Raw genomic sequence first — 13,838 nt, forward strand, 5'->3', positions numbered from 1 at the left:
TGAATATTTTTACTGCTGTATTTGTCTATTGCTTATGTTTGACTTATTCTTGCTGGACACCACCTTGAGTGAAGTCCTTCAAAAAGGCAGTAAATTAATCCTAATAAATATGTAATTTTCTTCTTTATGATAGTCTCTACAATTTTGCCTGGCACAGACATCAGGCTCACTGGTCTGTAATTGCCTAGATCACCTCTGGAACCCTTTATAAAAAAATAAAATTGGAATTACATTGGCCACCCTCCAGTACCATGCTGGATTTTAAAGAGAAATTATATCTTACTAACATAGCTCTGCAAGTTAATTTTTCAGTTCTGACCATTAAGCTGCTGCTCTACTCAACCATCTGGCGCAAAATCTACTACAGTGCAAAATAGAGGGTGAAGTAGGAGCAGCAGCTTAGTGGTTAGAGCACCAGGTTGGATATTCAGGGGTGCCCTGTTTAAATCCCACTGCTGCTCCTTGTGATCCTGAGCTTGCCACTTAATCTAATTCTGTAGCTTTCCACAGTGGAGGTTTGTAAGCCTGACCAGGGCCGCCGAGAGGAGGGAACAAAAGTCCCCAGGCCCGGGCCTCCAGAGGGGGCCCAGCGCCACCGCAGTCAGGCCCGCCTGCCGTCGCTCCCGAACTAACCTTAAATGCCTCCTTCCTTTCCTTTCACCACCTTCACGGCAAGCAGCAGCAGGGTAGGCCACTCCTTCCTTCCGTGTCCCGCCCTCGCCTGACGTAACATCCGCGAGGGCGGAGCACGGAAGGAAGGAGAGGTCTGCCCTGCTGCTGCTTGCCGCGAAGGTGGTGAAAGGAAAGGAAGGAGGTGTTTAAGGTTAGTTCAATGCCCGGGAGCGGGTGGGGGGCCCGGCGACCTCGAGTGGGTGGGGGGCCCGGCGGCGACAATGACCTCGGATGGGGTGGGTGGGGGGGCCCGGGGCGGACTTGTCCCGGGCTCGGCTCTCTCAGCAGCCCATGAGCCTGACTGGGGTGGGGGTGTTAAACTACTCAAAATAAACATTTCATCGCTCCTTCCCCCCCCCCCCCCCCAATGTTTTCTGCTATCACCACAGGTGCTGCTAAGACATTTTCCCCTGCCAACACTCAGTGGATACAGGAGGGAACTCACAGCTCCTATTATTCTATGGAGGCAAGGCAGCGTCGTTTGTGCTCATTATTATTAGCATTTGTATAGCGCTACCAGACGCACGCAGCGCTGAACACCTGACAGAGAGACAGTCCCTGTTCAAAAGAGCTTACAATCTAAATAATACAGACAGAAAAGACAATTAAGAGCAAGGGCAGTACTGGGTGAGAAGGAACAAGGGGTGGGGGAGGCAAATGAGTATTATTATTATTATTAACATTATAGCGCTACCAGACGCACGCAGCGCTGAACACCTGACACACAGAGACAGTCCCTGCTCGATAGAGCTTACAATCTAAAAATACAGACAGACAATTAAGGGCAAGGAAAGTACAGGGTGAGAAGGAACAAGGATAGGGGAATTGAGTAGTGGTTAGGAGTCAAAAGCACCAGTGAAAAGGTGGGTTTTCAGCATAGATTTGAAGACAGGTAGAGATGGAGCTAGACGTACAGGCTCAGGAAGTCTATTCCAGGCATAAGGTGGTGTGAGAGAAAAGGAATGAAGCCTGGAGTTAGCAGTGGAGGAGAAGGGGGACAACAAGAGAGCTTTGTCCAGCGAGCGGAGGTCACGGGAAGGAATGTAGGGAGAGATGAGAGTGGAGAGGTAATGGGGGGGGGGGGGCAGCAGAATGGATGCACTTAAAGGTAAGTAATAGAAGTTTGAACTGTATACGGAAGCGGACAGGGAGCCAGTGAAGTGACTTGAGGAGAGGGCTAGTGTGGGTATAACGATTTTGGCGGAAAATAAACCGTGCTGCAGAATTTTGGACAGACTGGAGAGGAGAGAGATGGCTGAGAGGAAGGTAAGAAGTGAACTGCAATAATCCAAGCGAAAGGTGACAAGGGTGTGGATAAGGGTTTTGGCAGCGTATTCAGAAAGGATGGGCCATGTTCAGCTTCATAGGCACCCATGGGTTTTACATCAGTGTTTCCCCAGTCAGGGTTTCAGGATAGCCACGAGATTTGCATACACTTTCTCTATTATATGCAAATGTCTTTCACACATATTCATTGTAGATATCCTGAAACCCTGACTGACATGGGGTACTCTTGAGAAACATTGTTTTTTTTTTTTCACATTACCACATTGAGATATCACCATTGATGTGCTATACATTTTTGGATGCCTTGGTTGGGGGCAGAGATACTGATTGAGTCCTGTTTCTAAAATATGTCATGACCTCTAGCTGTTTTGTCTAAGATGTCTACATGCCAACATCCACGACTTTTCTAAAATGGCACTGCACCCATATACCCTCTTGTCTGCTATGTAACGACATGCTCTCTAGTTTCCAGTATGTTGCTGGAGGTGGTAGGAGTTTTTAGAGTCTTCCCAATTCTTCCATTTTAACTAGATAGGGGATACAGTACAAAGGATAGCCTAATGGTTAAAGTGGCAAGCTGAGAACCAGGGAAGTCTACTTCACACCCCACTACAACTCCTTCCGACCTCAGGTAAGTCACTTAACCCTCCATCATCTCAAGTACAAATTTAGATTGTGAGCCTTCCAGAGACAAATACCTACTGTAAAACTCACCTTGAGCTACAGTTGAAAAAAGGTGCAAGTTAAAATCCAAATCAATGTAAACTGCTTTGGTTGTGACCACAGGAAGGTGGTCTATCAAATTCCATCCCCTCCTGCTGTGGAATGCTAAGACAATGCCAACTTCCTACCATATTTACCTTGGTTATGGCACAGTTAAGTGTTACAAGTTTTAAAAATCTGTCACTTGTTGAAAATAAGCACCTCTAAATAACTGAGAAGGCAAGAGTTTAACCAGCAATAATGCCAACATTCATCATCCCAGGAGGAAGGTCTCACAAATCACACACCCACAACACAGACTTTGGAACTGGTTTATTTCTATTTCAAAACCATAATGCAAAACAAAATACTACTGAGAATAACACATATGAAGGTTGAGGAACTAGGCTCTAATTACAGTAAGGGAGGGAGGGAGGTAAGATAAATTGTCTTGAACAGACAGTAACAGAAAATACAAGTTTCCTCTGTGTCACGGTTCAAAACTTTTGGTTTCACGAAGGGGGGGGGGGGGAGGTCAAATATGGTACACAGAACTTTACATACACCCTATTTATCAACTGGCCCCTGAATTTAGCAGAATGAAACAGACCAAGTAGGAACATGTTTCTGATCATGATAAATTTCCCAGTTCCAGGGATTATTGTTTTTTTTTTTAAATACAATTTTTATTAAAAAAAAAAAAAGTTAGGTCAAATTTAGAAACTTAAAGGCACAAGGATTTTTAAGCCTACCCATTTCATTTTCTTCATACACTGTACTTTGGAAAACAGACTTCAAAACGAATAGCAGGGCCATGTGAACAAACATACGGTACTCCCCTTCAGATAGTAACATAGTAGATGACGGCAGAAAAAGACCTGCACGGTCCATCCAGTCTGCCCAACAAGACAACTCATTTGTGCTACTTTTTGTATATACCCTACTTTGATTTGTACCTGTGCTCTTCAGGGCACAGACCGTATAAGTCTGCCCAGCACTATCCTCACCTCCCAACCACCAGCCCTGCCTCCCAACCACCGGCTCTGGCACAGACCGTACAAGTCTGTCCAGCACTATCCCCGCCTCCCACCACCGGCTCTGGCACAGACCGTATAAGTCTGCCCAGCACTATCCCCGCCAGCCCCAAGTTAACTGGCATATCATCCCAGAATGTCTACTCTTCACAGGCTGCAGAAACCCCTGCTCTCCTGGGGATAGGGGGAAAGCAGGGAAGTTGGCAGAACAGCACCAGTAATCAGCAACTCTCCCCCTGGACAGAGACCAATTAAATGAATCAACATTTAGAAATCTAACCCAGATAGATAAGGCTGCTCAGTGTAAACTTACATCTGTGCAGTGACGATCCTAGGTCGGCTGCCACCCGGGGAGGATCGCCGATGCGCACCCCCTCCCCCCGGGTGCATTGGAGCAGCCGCGTGGCTCTCGGCTCCGCTGGTTCCCTGCTCCCTCTGCCCTGGAACAAGAAGTAACCTGCTCCAGGGCAGAGGGAGCAGGGAACCAGCGGAGCCGACAGGCGCACGGCTGCTCTCTGCACTCCTCCAGGGGCGTGCACCCGGGACGAACCGCCCCCACCACCCTGCCCTTGGTATGCCGCTGCATCTGTGTGAGCAAAATTTAAACTTCTCCATTTGTTTCTTCAAGTACTAGCCGTTGAGCCCGTGATTTGGAATGGGGGGGGGGGTTCCGAGCCCCCCTCCCCCCCGGAGTCGCTGCCGCCGCCCCTCCACCCAGCCCGAGCAGCACTGTAAACTTACATCAGCACGCAGCAGCAGGCACATCAGCAAAGCTGCCGTCGGGGCGGGCTTCCTTCTCTGCCTGTGTCCCGCCCTCGTGTGACTTAACGTCAGCGAGGGCGGGACAAAGGCAGAGAAGGAAGCCCGACGGCAGCTTTGCTGTTGTGCCTGCTGCTGCGTGCTGATGTAAGTTCACAGTGCTCGGGCCAGATGGAGGGGCGGCGGCGACTCCGGGGGAGCGGTTCCGACGTCTGCAGCATGCCAGTAGAGACTTCCCTCTCTGTCCCACCCCCATCACCACGTATTGAAGCGGGGGCGGGGCAGAGAGGGAAGTGTCTACTGCGCATTTGCGAGTGACTACGGTCACTCGCCGTTTATATGTTTGATAGAACACTTCCCCCCAAGAACAATGAAGTTAATGTAGCAGCACGGCCAAATGCCTGAGTTACAGAGTTCCGTGTTGCATCTGTTTTACCTTTGTTGCGTAAAACTCCACTAGCGAAAACTACTTGTCAAGGGGATCTGCTCACTTGGAACCTACACAGATAACGTAAGCCACGACTACTAGCGTTTTATACTCGCACTAGCCGTTAAGCCCGTTAAAACGGGCGAGATTTCCAACTACCCTCCTTGCCGGGCCCCTGCACTGACCTGACAGCGCCTCTCACCTCCATGTGAAAGCGCTGCAGGCAACAGCAGATCGCTCTGCTGCTGCCTGCAGCGCTTCCACACGGAGGTGAGAGGCGCTGTCAGGTCAGTGCAGGGGGCCCGATATGGAGGGGGGCGGGAGCGGCGGCGGGGAGAGGGTGGAGGTTGGTGCGCGCGATGTTCGTTTCCAGGCTCCAGCGGCAGCATCCGACAGTCCGACTCCGTTTCTCTCTCTGTTCCGCCCTCTGACGTCATCACGTCTTGACGCAAGGGTGGGACAGAGGGAAGTCTCTACTGCGCATTTGCAGGTGAGTCGGTCACTTGCCATTTATGTGTTTGATAAAACTGTAGTGTGATCAGTAGTTACTGTGAAGAAACCCATAAACTAAACATGACACGTGTTCTTTTAAGTACATCCATTGATCCCACCATCCTTAATGCTCCAGGTAATGTAGAAAGCGGAATGTTAGAGTCATGTGATCTTGTCTGACCAATCATGACAGTCAGTTTGATTGCTGGTTTTTAAACACTCACATATTCAGCTCTGTGGCCATTTAATATCAAATCAGCAGACTGACAATTATTGGACAGATAAGTTCTTAAATGGTGAAACATGTGGGACTAAACTCTGGCCCTTGGAGTTGTTTTTTTTTTTTAAGGGTGATGTGGAGAGGGGAATAATTACATTGGAGTGGAAGAGTGGCCTAGTGGTTAGAGTGGTGGACTTTGGTCCTGGGGAACTGAGGAACTGAGTTGGATTCCCACTTCAGGCACAGGCAGCTCATTGTGACTCTCGGCAAGTCACTTAACCCTCCATTGCCCCATGTAAGCCGCATTGAGCCTGCCATGAGTGGGAAAGTGCAGGGTACAAATGTAACAAAAATAAAATAGATACTAATGGAGATTCTACATGGAATGTTGCTATTCCACTAGCAACAGTCCATGTAGAAGGCTGCGCAGGCTTCTGTTTCTGTGAGTCTGACGTCCTGCACGTATGTGCAGGATGTCAGACTCACAGAAGCAGAAGCCTGCACGGCCACATTGGTGATCTGCAAGGGCGGATTTCTACATGGAATGTTGCTAGTGTAATAGCAACATTCCATGTAGAATCTCAAATAGTAGCAACAGTGGGAGTGGCCCAGTGGTTAGGGTGGTGGACTTTGGTCCTGAGGAACTGAGTTCGATTCCGAGTCCCACTTTAGGCACAGGCAGCTCCTTATGACTCTGGACAAGTCACTTAACCCCCCATGTAAGCCGCGTTGAGCCTGCCATGAGTGGGAAAGCGCGGGGTACAAATGTAACAAAAATAAAATAGATACTATTAGAGATTCTACATGGAGTGTTGCTATTCCACTAGCAACATTCCATGTAGAAGGCTGCGCAGGCTTCTGTTTCTGTGAGTCTGACGTCCTGCACGTAACGTGCAGGAAGTCAGACTCACAGAAGCAGAAGCCTGCGCGGTCACATTGGTGATCTGCAAGGGCCAACTTCTACATGGAATGTTGCTAGTGGAATAGCAACATTCCATGTAGAATCTCAAATAGTAGCAACAGTGGAGGAGTGGCCTAGTGGTTAGGAGTGGAGGAGTGGCCTAGTGGTTAGGGTGGTGGGCTTTGGTTCTGGGGAACTGAGGAACTGAGTTCGATTCCCACTTCAGGCACAGGCAGCTCCTTGTGACTCTGCAAGTCACTTAACCCTCCATTGCCCCATGTAAGCCGCATTGAGCCTGCCATGAGTGGGAAAGCGCGGGGTACAAATGTAACAAAAATAAAATAGATACTATTGGAGATTCTACATAGAATGTTGCTATTCCACTAGCAACATTCCATGTAGAAGCCTGCGCAGCCACATTGGTGATCTGCAAGGGCCGACTTCTACATGGAATGTTGCTAGTGGAATAGCAACATTCCATGTAGAATCTCAAATAATAGCAACAGTGGAGGAGTGGCCTAGTGGTTAGGGTGGTGGACTTTGGTCCTGAGGAACTGAGTTCACTTCCCACTTCAGGCACAGGCAGCTCCTTGTGACTCTGGGCAAGTCACTTAACCCTCCATTGCCCCATGTAAGCCGCATTGAGCCTGCCATGAGTGGGAAAGCACGGGGTACAAATTAAAAAAAAAATCCCATACAAATTAGGACTATAGCTAAAGAATCAGATTTACTTCTCTATTGCTGTATCGGATTTTGTTCTGACCAAACACTTTACACAGTCCCACAGTTGTCTTTAAATTAAAAAAAAAGTGCACCTTGGGCATTTTAAAACGCTACCAACAATGAACGCAAGAACAACACGTGTCAACCATCAAAAACCCAATAAAACAAACATGCAGTAAAAAAAAAAAAAAAACAACAAAGAAACATATTCAGTTTTAAACACCTTTTCAGTTTCTCATCACCATTTTGAGTAAGGAAAGGGAAAAAAAAAAAAAAAAAAGAGGACTTTAGCTTATTTCCAAAGAATGCATATTCCAGCATGAAGAGAGGAACCACGCTGGGTTCAGTTCATTAATACACGATCCACTTGCTCCAGAAGTCGTGTGGGGCAGTACACAAGAGCATCGAGAAAAAGAGCCCTTGGGAAGAAGGAGCAGATGCTGAACATAAACAAGCCACTCACTCATTCCCGCTTTTCTTTCACGAAGTAATTTATTTTGAAGCTCCCCTATTCACCCCCAACACACCCGCGTCCAGTTCTTTAACTTCAGATGAACCGTGAGCCAAACTGGTCCATTACAAAATCTTTTGGAATGTGTTATGATTGGCTGTAGCTAGAGCTCTGGCTTCCATTTGGACCCTGTTCTCCTTCACTGTTTGAGAAGAAAACATTAAAAACAGGTTAAACAAATTTCAAGCTGATACACCGACATTAGTTACTGCTTCCTCCCACCCCCACCCCCCTTCGCCCTTTCAGAACCACAGAATTGAAATCAGAAGAAAAATTAGAGCTTTGCTATGTATAGGTGTCAGGTGGGGACTTCAAGAACATACCAGTAACAAGTTCGTGTTCAATATAAGTACATAAGTGTTGCCATACTGGGGCAGACCAAAGGTCCATCAAGCCCAGCTTCCTGTTTCCAATAGTGGCCAATCCAGGTCACAAATACCTGGCAGAAACCCAAACAATAGCAACATTCCATGTAGAACCCCAAAGAATAACAAGATTCTAGAATTCTAAAGAATAACAAGATTCCATGCAGAATTTCAAAGTGTATAGCAACATTCCATTTAGAACCCTAAAGAGTAGCAAGATTCCATTCAGAATCCTAAGTACATACATACATCCTAAGTACATAAGTGTTGCCACACTGGGGCAGACCAAAGGTCCATCAAGCCCAGCATCCTGTTTCCAACAATGGCCAATCCAGGTCACAAGTACCTGGCAAGATCCCAAAACAGTACAATACATTTTATGCCGCTTATCCTAGAAATAAGTAGTGGATTTTCCCCAAGTCCATTTTAATAATGGGCATACTTTTTTCTCTGCCCAGTCAACGAAAACTAGTGTGGCTCATGAAACCCAGTTTGCCTTACTTGCTTGTGACATCATGAAGATATCCAAAAGCATTGGGTGGGGTACATTTTTAAAAAGGCTAGTCCGGTATAAAACAAAACTGAAAGAGGCAGATGGCATCTTATAAACTAATCAATTTATTGAGGCATGAGCCTTCGAAGACCAGAGCCCACTTTGTCAGACTGGATAATTTTTGAAAGCATGAACTGTGACTCTATTTGGTACCCTGATCAAACAAACCTCACGGGGCTTACAAGACTGAGGAATAAGGCCTTTTCCGACTTGGAAATCACAACCATTTGGGAAGTGAACTGAAAGGGTTGGATGGGTTTCATTTCACTGCAGGGCAGACAAGCATCTGTGTCAGGAGCATTACAATCACACACTGCATCTGAAGAAAATGGCTCTCAAAGCTGGGGTCTGCACAGTCCTGAAAGACCTGTAACTGGGACTAAGAGAACTTGCCATCCAAAAACATTCAGTCAACCAGAAACCTCAAGTGTAAAACTTGAACACTAGACAGCACCATGCAAAAGGAGATTTACAACTTGTGTTAAAGTTGCAAGACCCATCAAATTTCAGTATGGATTTGGCAAGCATTCTAGGTTTTGGGGAGTCTTCTTTTAAGGCATGGAGCATGCAGAATGGGATAAAATTAGAAAAAGTCTAAGGAGAAATTAAACTGGCATACAAATTAAAAGCTGCCTTTCAATCTGAAAAATGATCTTTCCAGAATACGGAAGCAATACACTGACAGACCAGGGTAGGGGATGGGATTCTTTGCCATCGGCCATACAGCAAGCAGAGCTCAGTGGCCGGTGTTCACAGAAAACAGGAACCATGTAGTATATATACAGTGGGGGAAATAAGTATTTGATCCCTTGCTGATTTTGTAAGTTTGCCCACTGACAAAGACATGAGGAGCCCATAATTGAAAGGTAGGTTATTGGTAACAGTGAGAGATAGCACATCACAAATTAAATCCGGAAAATCACATTGTGGAAAGTATATGAATTTATTTGCATTCTGCAGAGGGAAATAAGTATTTGATCCCCCACCAACCAGTAAGAGATCTGGCCCCTACAGACCAGGTAGATGCTCCAAATCAACTCGTTACCTGCATGACAGACAGCTGTCGGCAATGGTCACCTGTATGAAAGACACCTGTCCACAGACTCAGTGAATCAGTCAGACTCTAACCTCTACAAAATGGCCAAGAGCAAGGAGCTGTCTAAGGATGTCAGGGACAAGATCATACACCTGCACAAGGCTGGAATGGGCTACAAAACCATCAGTAAGACGCTGGGCGAGAAGGAGACAACTGTTGGTGCCATAGTAAGAAAATGGAAGAAGTACAAAATGACTGTCAATCGACAAAGATCTGGGGCTCCACGCAAAATCTCACCTCGTGGGGTATCCTTGATCATGAGGAAGGTTAGAAATCAGCCCACAACTACAAGGGGGGAACTTGTCAATGATCTCAAGGCAGCTGGGACCACTGTCACCACGAAAACCATTGGTAACACATTACGACATAACGGATTGCAATCCTGCAGTGCCCGCAAGGTCCCCCTGCTCCGGAAGGCACATGTGACGGCCCGTCTGAAGTTTGCCAGTGAACACCTGGATGATGCCGAGAGTGATTGGGAGAAGGTGCTGTGGTCAGATGAGACAAAAATTGAGCTCTTTGGCATGAACTCAACTCGCCGTGTTTGGAGGAAGAGAAATGCTGCCTATGACCCAAAGAACACCGTCCCCACTGTCAAGCATGGAGGTGGAAATGTTATGTTTTGGGGGTGTTTCTCTGCTAAGGGCACAGGACTACTTCACCGCATCAATGGGAGAATGGATGGGGCCATGTACCGTACAATTCTGAGTGACAACCTCCTTCCCTCCGCCAGGGCCTTAAAAATGGGTCGTGGCTGGGTCTTCCAGCACGACAATGACCCAAAACATACAGCCAAGGCAACAAAGGAGTGGCTCAGGAAGAAGCACATTAGGGTCATGGAGTGGCCTAGCCAGTCACCAGACCTTAATCCCATTGAAAACTTATGGAGGGAGCTGAAGCTGCGAGTTGCCAAGCGACAGCCCAGAACTCTTAATGATTTAGAGATGATCTGCAAAGAGGAGTGGACCAAAATTCCTCCTGACATGTGTGCAAACCTCATCATCAACTACAGAAGACGTCTGACCGCTGTGCTTGCCAACAAGGGTTTTGCCACCAAGTATTAGGTCTTGTTTGCCAGAGGGATTAAATACTTATTTCCCTCTGCAGAATGCAAATAAATTCATATACTTTCCACAATGTGATTTTCCGGATTTAATTTGTGATGTGCTATCTCTCACTGTTACCAATAACCTACCCTTCAATTATGGGCTGCTCATGTCTTTGTCAGTGGGCAAACTTACAAAATCAGCAAGGGATCAAATACTTATTTCCCCCACTGTATATATATACTAGTAAAAAAGGCCCGTTTCTGGAACGAATGAAACGGGCGCTAGCAAGGTTTTCCTGGGAGTGTGTATGTTTGAGAGAGAGAGCCAGAGCGAATGTGCGGGTGTGTGACAGAGTGAGACTGTCTGTGTGACAGTGTGTGTGTGTGAGAATGAGAGTGTGTGACAGGGCCCCCTCCCCTGTTCCTAATGTCCCTCACCCCGTTCCCTCCTCCTTCCCACACTTTGGGTTCCTTAAGGCTTTCAAAAGTCTATGTACCCCCGTGGCCCTAACGCCCAGTATCTGGATACCCCACCGCTTTCCTCCTCATCCCTCCCCCAAGATGTAATACTTTCACGTACTTCATTTTTTAAAAAAAAGTGTCCTATCTACCCTGTGTACAAATGCCCGGCATTCAGATTGTGTTCCTCTCGTAAATTGTCATTTCTTTCATTCATTCAGAACTTGCCCCCCCCCCCCCCCCCCCCGAACACATTTGGTTCCTTCAGTCTTTTAAACTGTCCTATGTACCCTGTGTGCTAATGGCCAGCATTGAGATTGTTTTCCTGTCCCAAATTTGCATGTCTTTCAGTCGTTCATAACTCCCCCCCCCCCCCTTCTCCAGTTTAACACTTTCGTTTCCTTCAGTCTTTTAAAACTCTCCTATCTACCCTGTGTCCTAATGGCCAGCATTCAGATTGTTCCCAAATGTTCATGTCTTTCAGTGGTTCAGAACTCCCCCCTCCCCCCATTTAACACTTTCGGTTCCTTCAGTCTTTTAAAACTCTCCTATCAACCCTGTGTCCTAATGGCCAGCACTCAGATTGTTTTGCTTTGCCAAACTGTCTGTCACTGATGTCAGAGCATGCCTGCCTAGCAGACCACTTCCGGCAGGCACGGTCCCAAGCACATCCTGTTGGAGGTGAGAATTATTATATAGGATCAGACACTAATTAGAGGTCAAAGCTCTAATTTTTATTCTATGTTATGCTGTTACACTACTAAACATTTTTACAAGGAAAGTAATGTGATACAAACCCAACTTTAAAAACCGGACCATTCAAGCAAACTTTTAACATTTAGTACCTGAAACTCAAAACAGAAGGGGGAAACACCACTGCAGACAGTGTACATCCAACTATGTAAGTTACAGATGCTAGATAAAACAAAGGGATTTATTTATCTGTCTAAACTGAGATGGACAGCGAGTACCACATTGTTTGTTTGCGCTTACGTTTTCAGATGTGCTAATGACTGATAATACATCAACATCCTAAAGCATTTTTTTCATGCTAGAAATCCCAAGCTGGATGCCAGTTCCCTACGAAATGCTAAATCCATGGGCCAGGTTTTGTTTTTCAATAATGAAGGTAAGGCATCATCAATCCAAGTATTTCTAAAAGCATTGCGCTTTTGATGTGACATATTTTAATTGCTGAATGGAAATGCACGCAGCTTAGAACGTGTTTCACAAAATTCAGGGCAACGATTATCGTTTTGCAGGAGGAAACGACTGGCAGCAACAGGGAAAATTCTGAGGCCCTTGCAATTTCCAGACTCAGAAGGGAAACACAAGCAATCATGGTACTGCATCACAGGGAAGGGGTAAAAACCCTAGGAAATGTTTTTATAAATGTCAATTGACACAGCCTCATGGAAAACGTGCCCTAATTAACTGCTGCCAGTTCAGCTCAGGTCTACAGTGAGTCAACGGGTGGCCTCATTCTTGTCCACGGCATTAAAACCACCACCACAGTAGGCACTAAATGGCATTTTGCCTGGCAGTCCTAGTAGAGAGAGGCCAACGACTGAACGGATATGGAAACTGAACAGGGTTGAGGCACATTGGCGGGGCAGTGTGTAGGGGGAAGGAAGCTTGCACTGCCGCTGCCCAGGCTGTACCTGTTCTGTGGATAAATGTTGGCTTCAGTTTCCAGTGCTGTCAATCGGGCACCTTTCACGAACACTAAATTCACTAGAAAAATTGAAAGAAAAAATGAGTAGGGAAGCAACAGATTGAGAATGTGGCCCATCAGTGGAAAGGGAAACAGAACCAAATTTTTGCACCTTCCCCCATAAAGTCTCCTCCTTTCTATACCTTCCCCTTTTGCCAGAGTCCTGCTAGCCGGGCATGAACCTCCTATGTATATGGCCAACAGGTTGAAACCCACAGGCCTGCTCTTGTCACTTTTAGGCATTGACAAATTTAGTTCCACACTAAGTGTTTAAAAGGCAGCCAAGGCTCTTCCTGAATCCCCATCTAGTTTTCCACAGAATCCTTGGTTGTTAATGCTACTTGCACACAGATTAAAGGTGTCCCAAGTTACATGCATCAACGGTCCAAACCCCCTTCATGTGCCTTCCACTGGAACCCCTTACATAGATGATCAGCAAGTCAAAGACAAAAAAAAACCAAGCACGAGTCTCAAGAACAACGTACCTGTTTGGAGGTGGTTTTGGCTTTGGCATCTTACTGAGAATAGCAGCCATTTCTTTTCTTTCATCAAAAGTTTTCCATTGTTCGTACAGTTTCAGAATGACCCGGATTATTTCCAGAATCTCATGAAGAAAAAAAACAAAACCATAAGCGGTTGAAATCAAGTTCAGTTTGGTTCTATTCTAGTTCTCATAAAAAAGTTTAAAGAAATGCACAAAAAGGCAACAATTTGTTGGCCTATTAAAATTAGGGCTGCACATTAATCGCGATTAACATCGCTATTACCGAGTTAAACATTAATCACGATTAATGATTAACCACCCTCCCTCTATCCCTCCTCCGCCCCCATGCCCACGGTATCTCTTCCTCCCCTCCTGGACCACCAGCAGCTCT

General features: G+C 46.3%; 1 protein-coding gene across 1 annotated transcript in view; it reads right to left on the reverse strand.

The window, feature by feature from the left end:
• Positions 1 to 7,127: 7,127 nt before the first annotated feature.
• CCNC (cyclin C) overlaps positions 7,128 to 13,838 on the reverse strand; it is an 80,287-nt gene continuing 73,576 nt past the window's right edge. Inside the window, 2 exon segments of the mRNA XM_030199159.1 lie at positions 7,128 to 7,870; positions 13,449 to 13,567. Of these exon segments, the coding sequence (XP_030055019.1) occupies positions 7,816 to 7,870; positions 13,449 to 13,567 (174 nt within the window). The 3' untranslated portion in view covers positions 7,128 to 7,815.

Source organism: Microcaecilia unicolor, chromosome 3 (assembly GCF_901765095.1).
Source record: "Microcaecilia unicolor chromosome 3, aMicUni1.1, whole genome shotgun sequence".
NCBI lineage: Eukaryota > Metazoa > Chordata > Amphibia > Gymnophiona > Siphonopidae > Microcaecilia > Microcaecilia unicolor.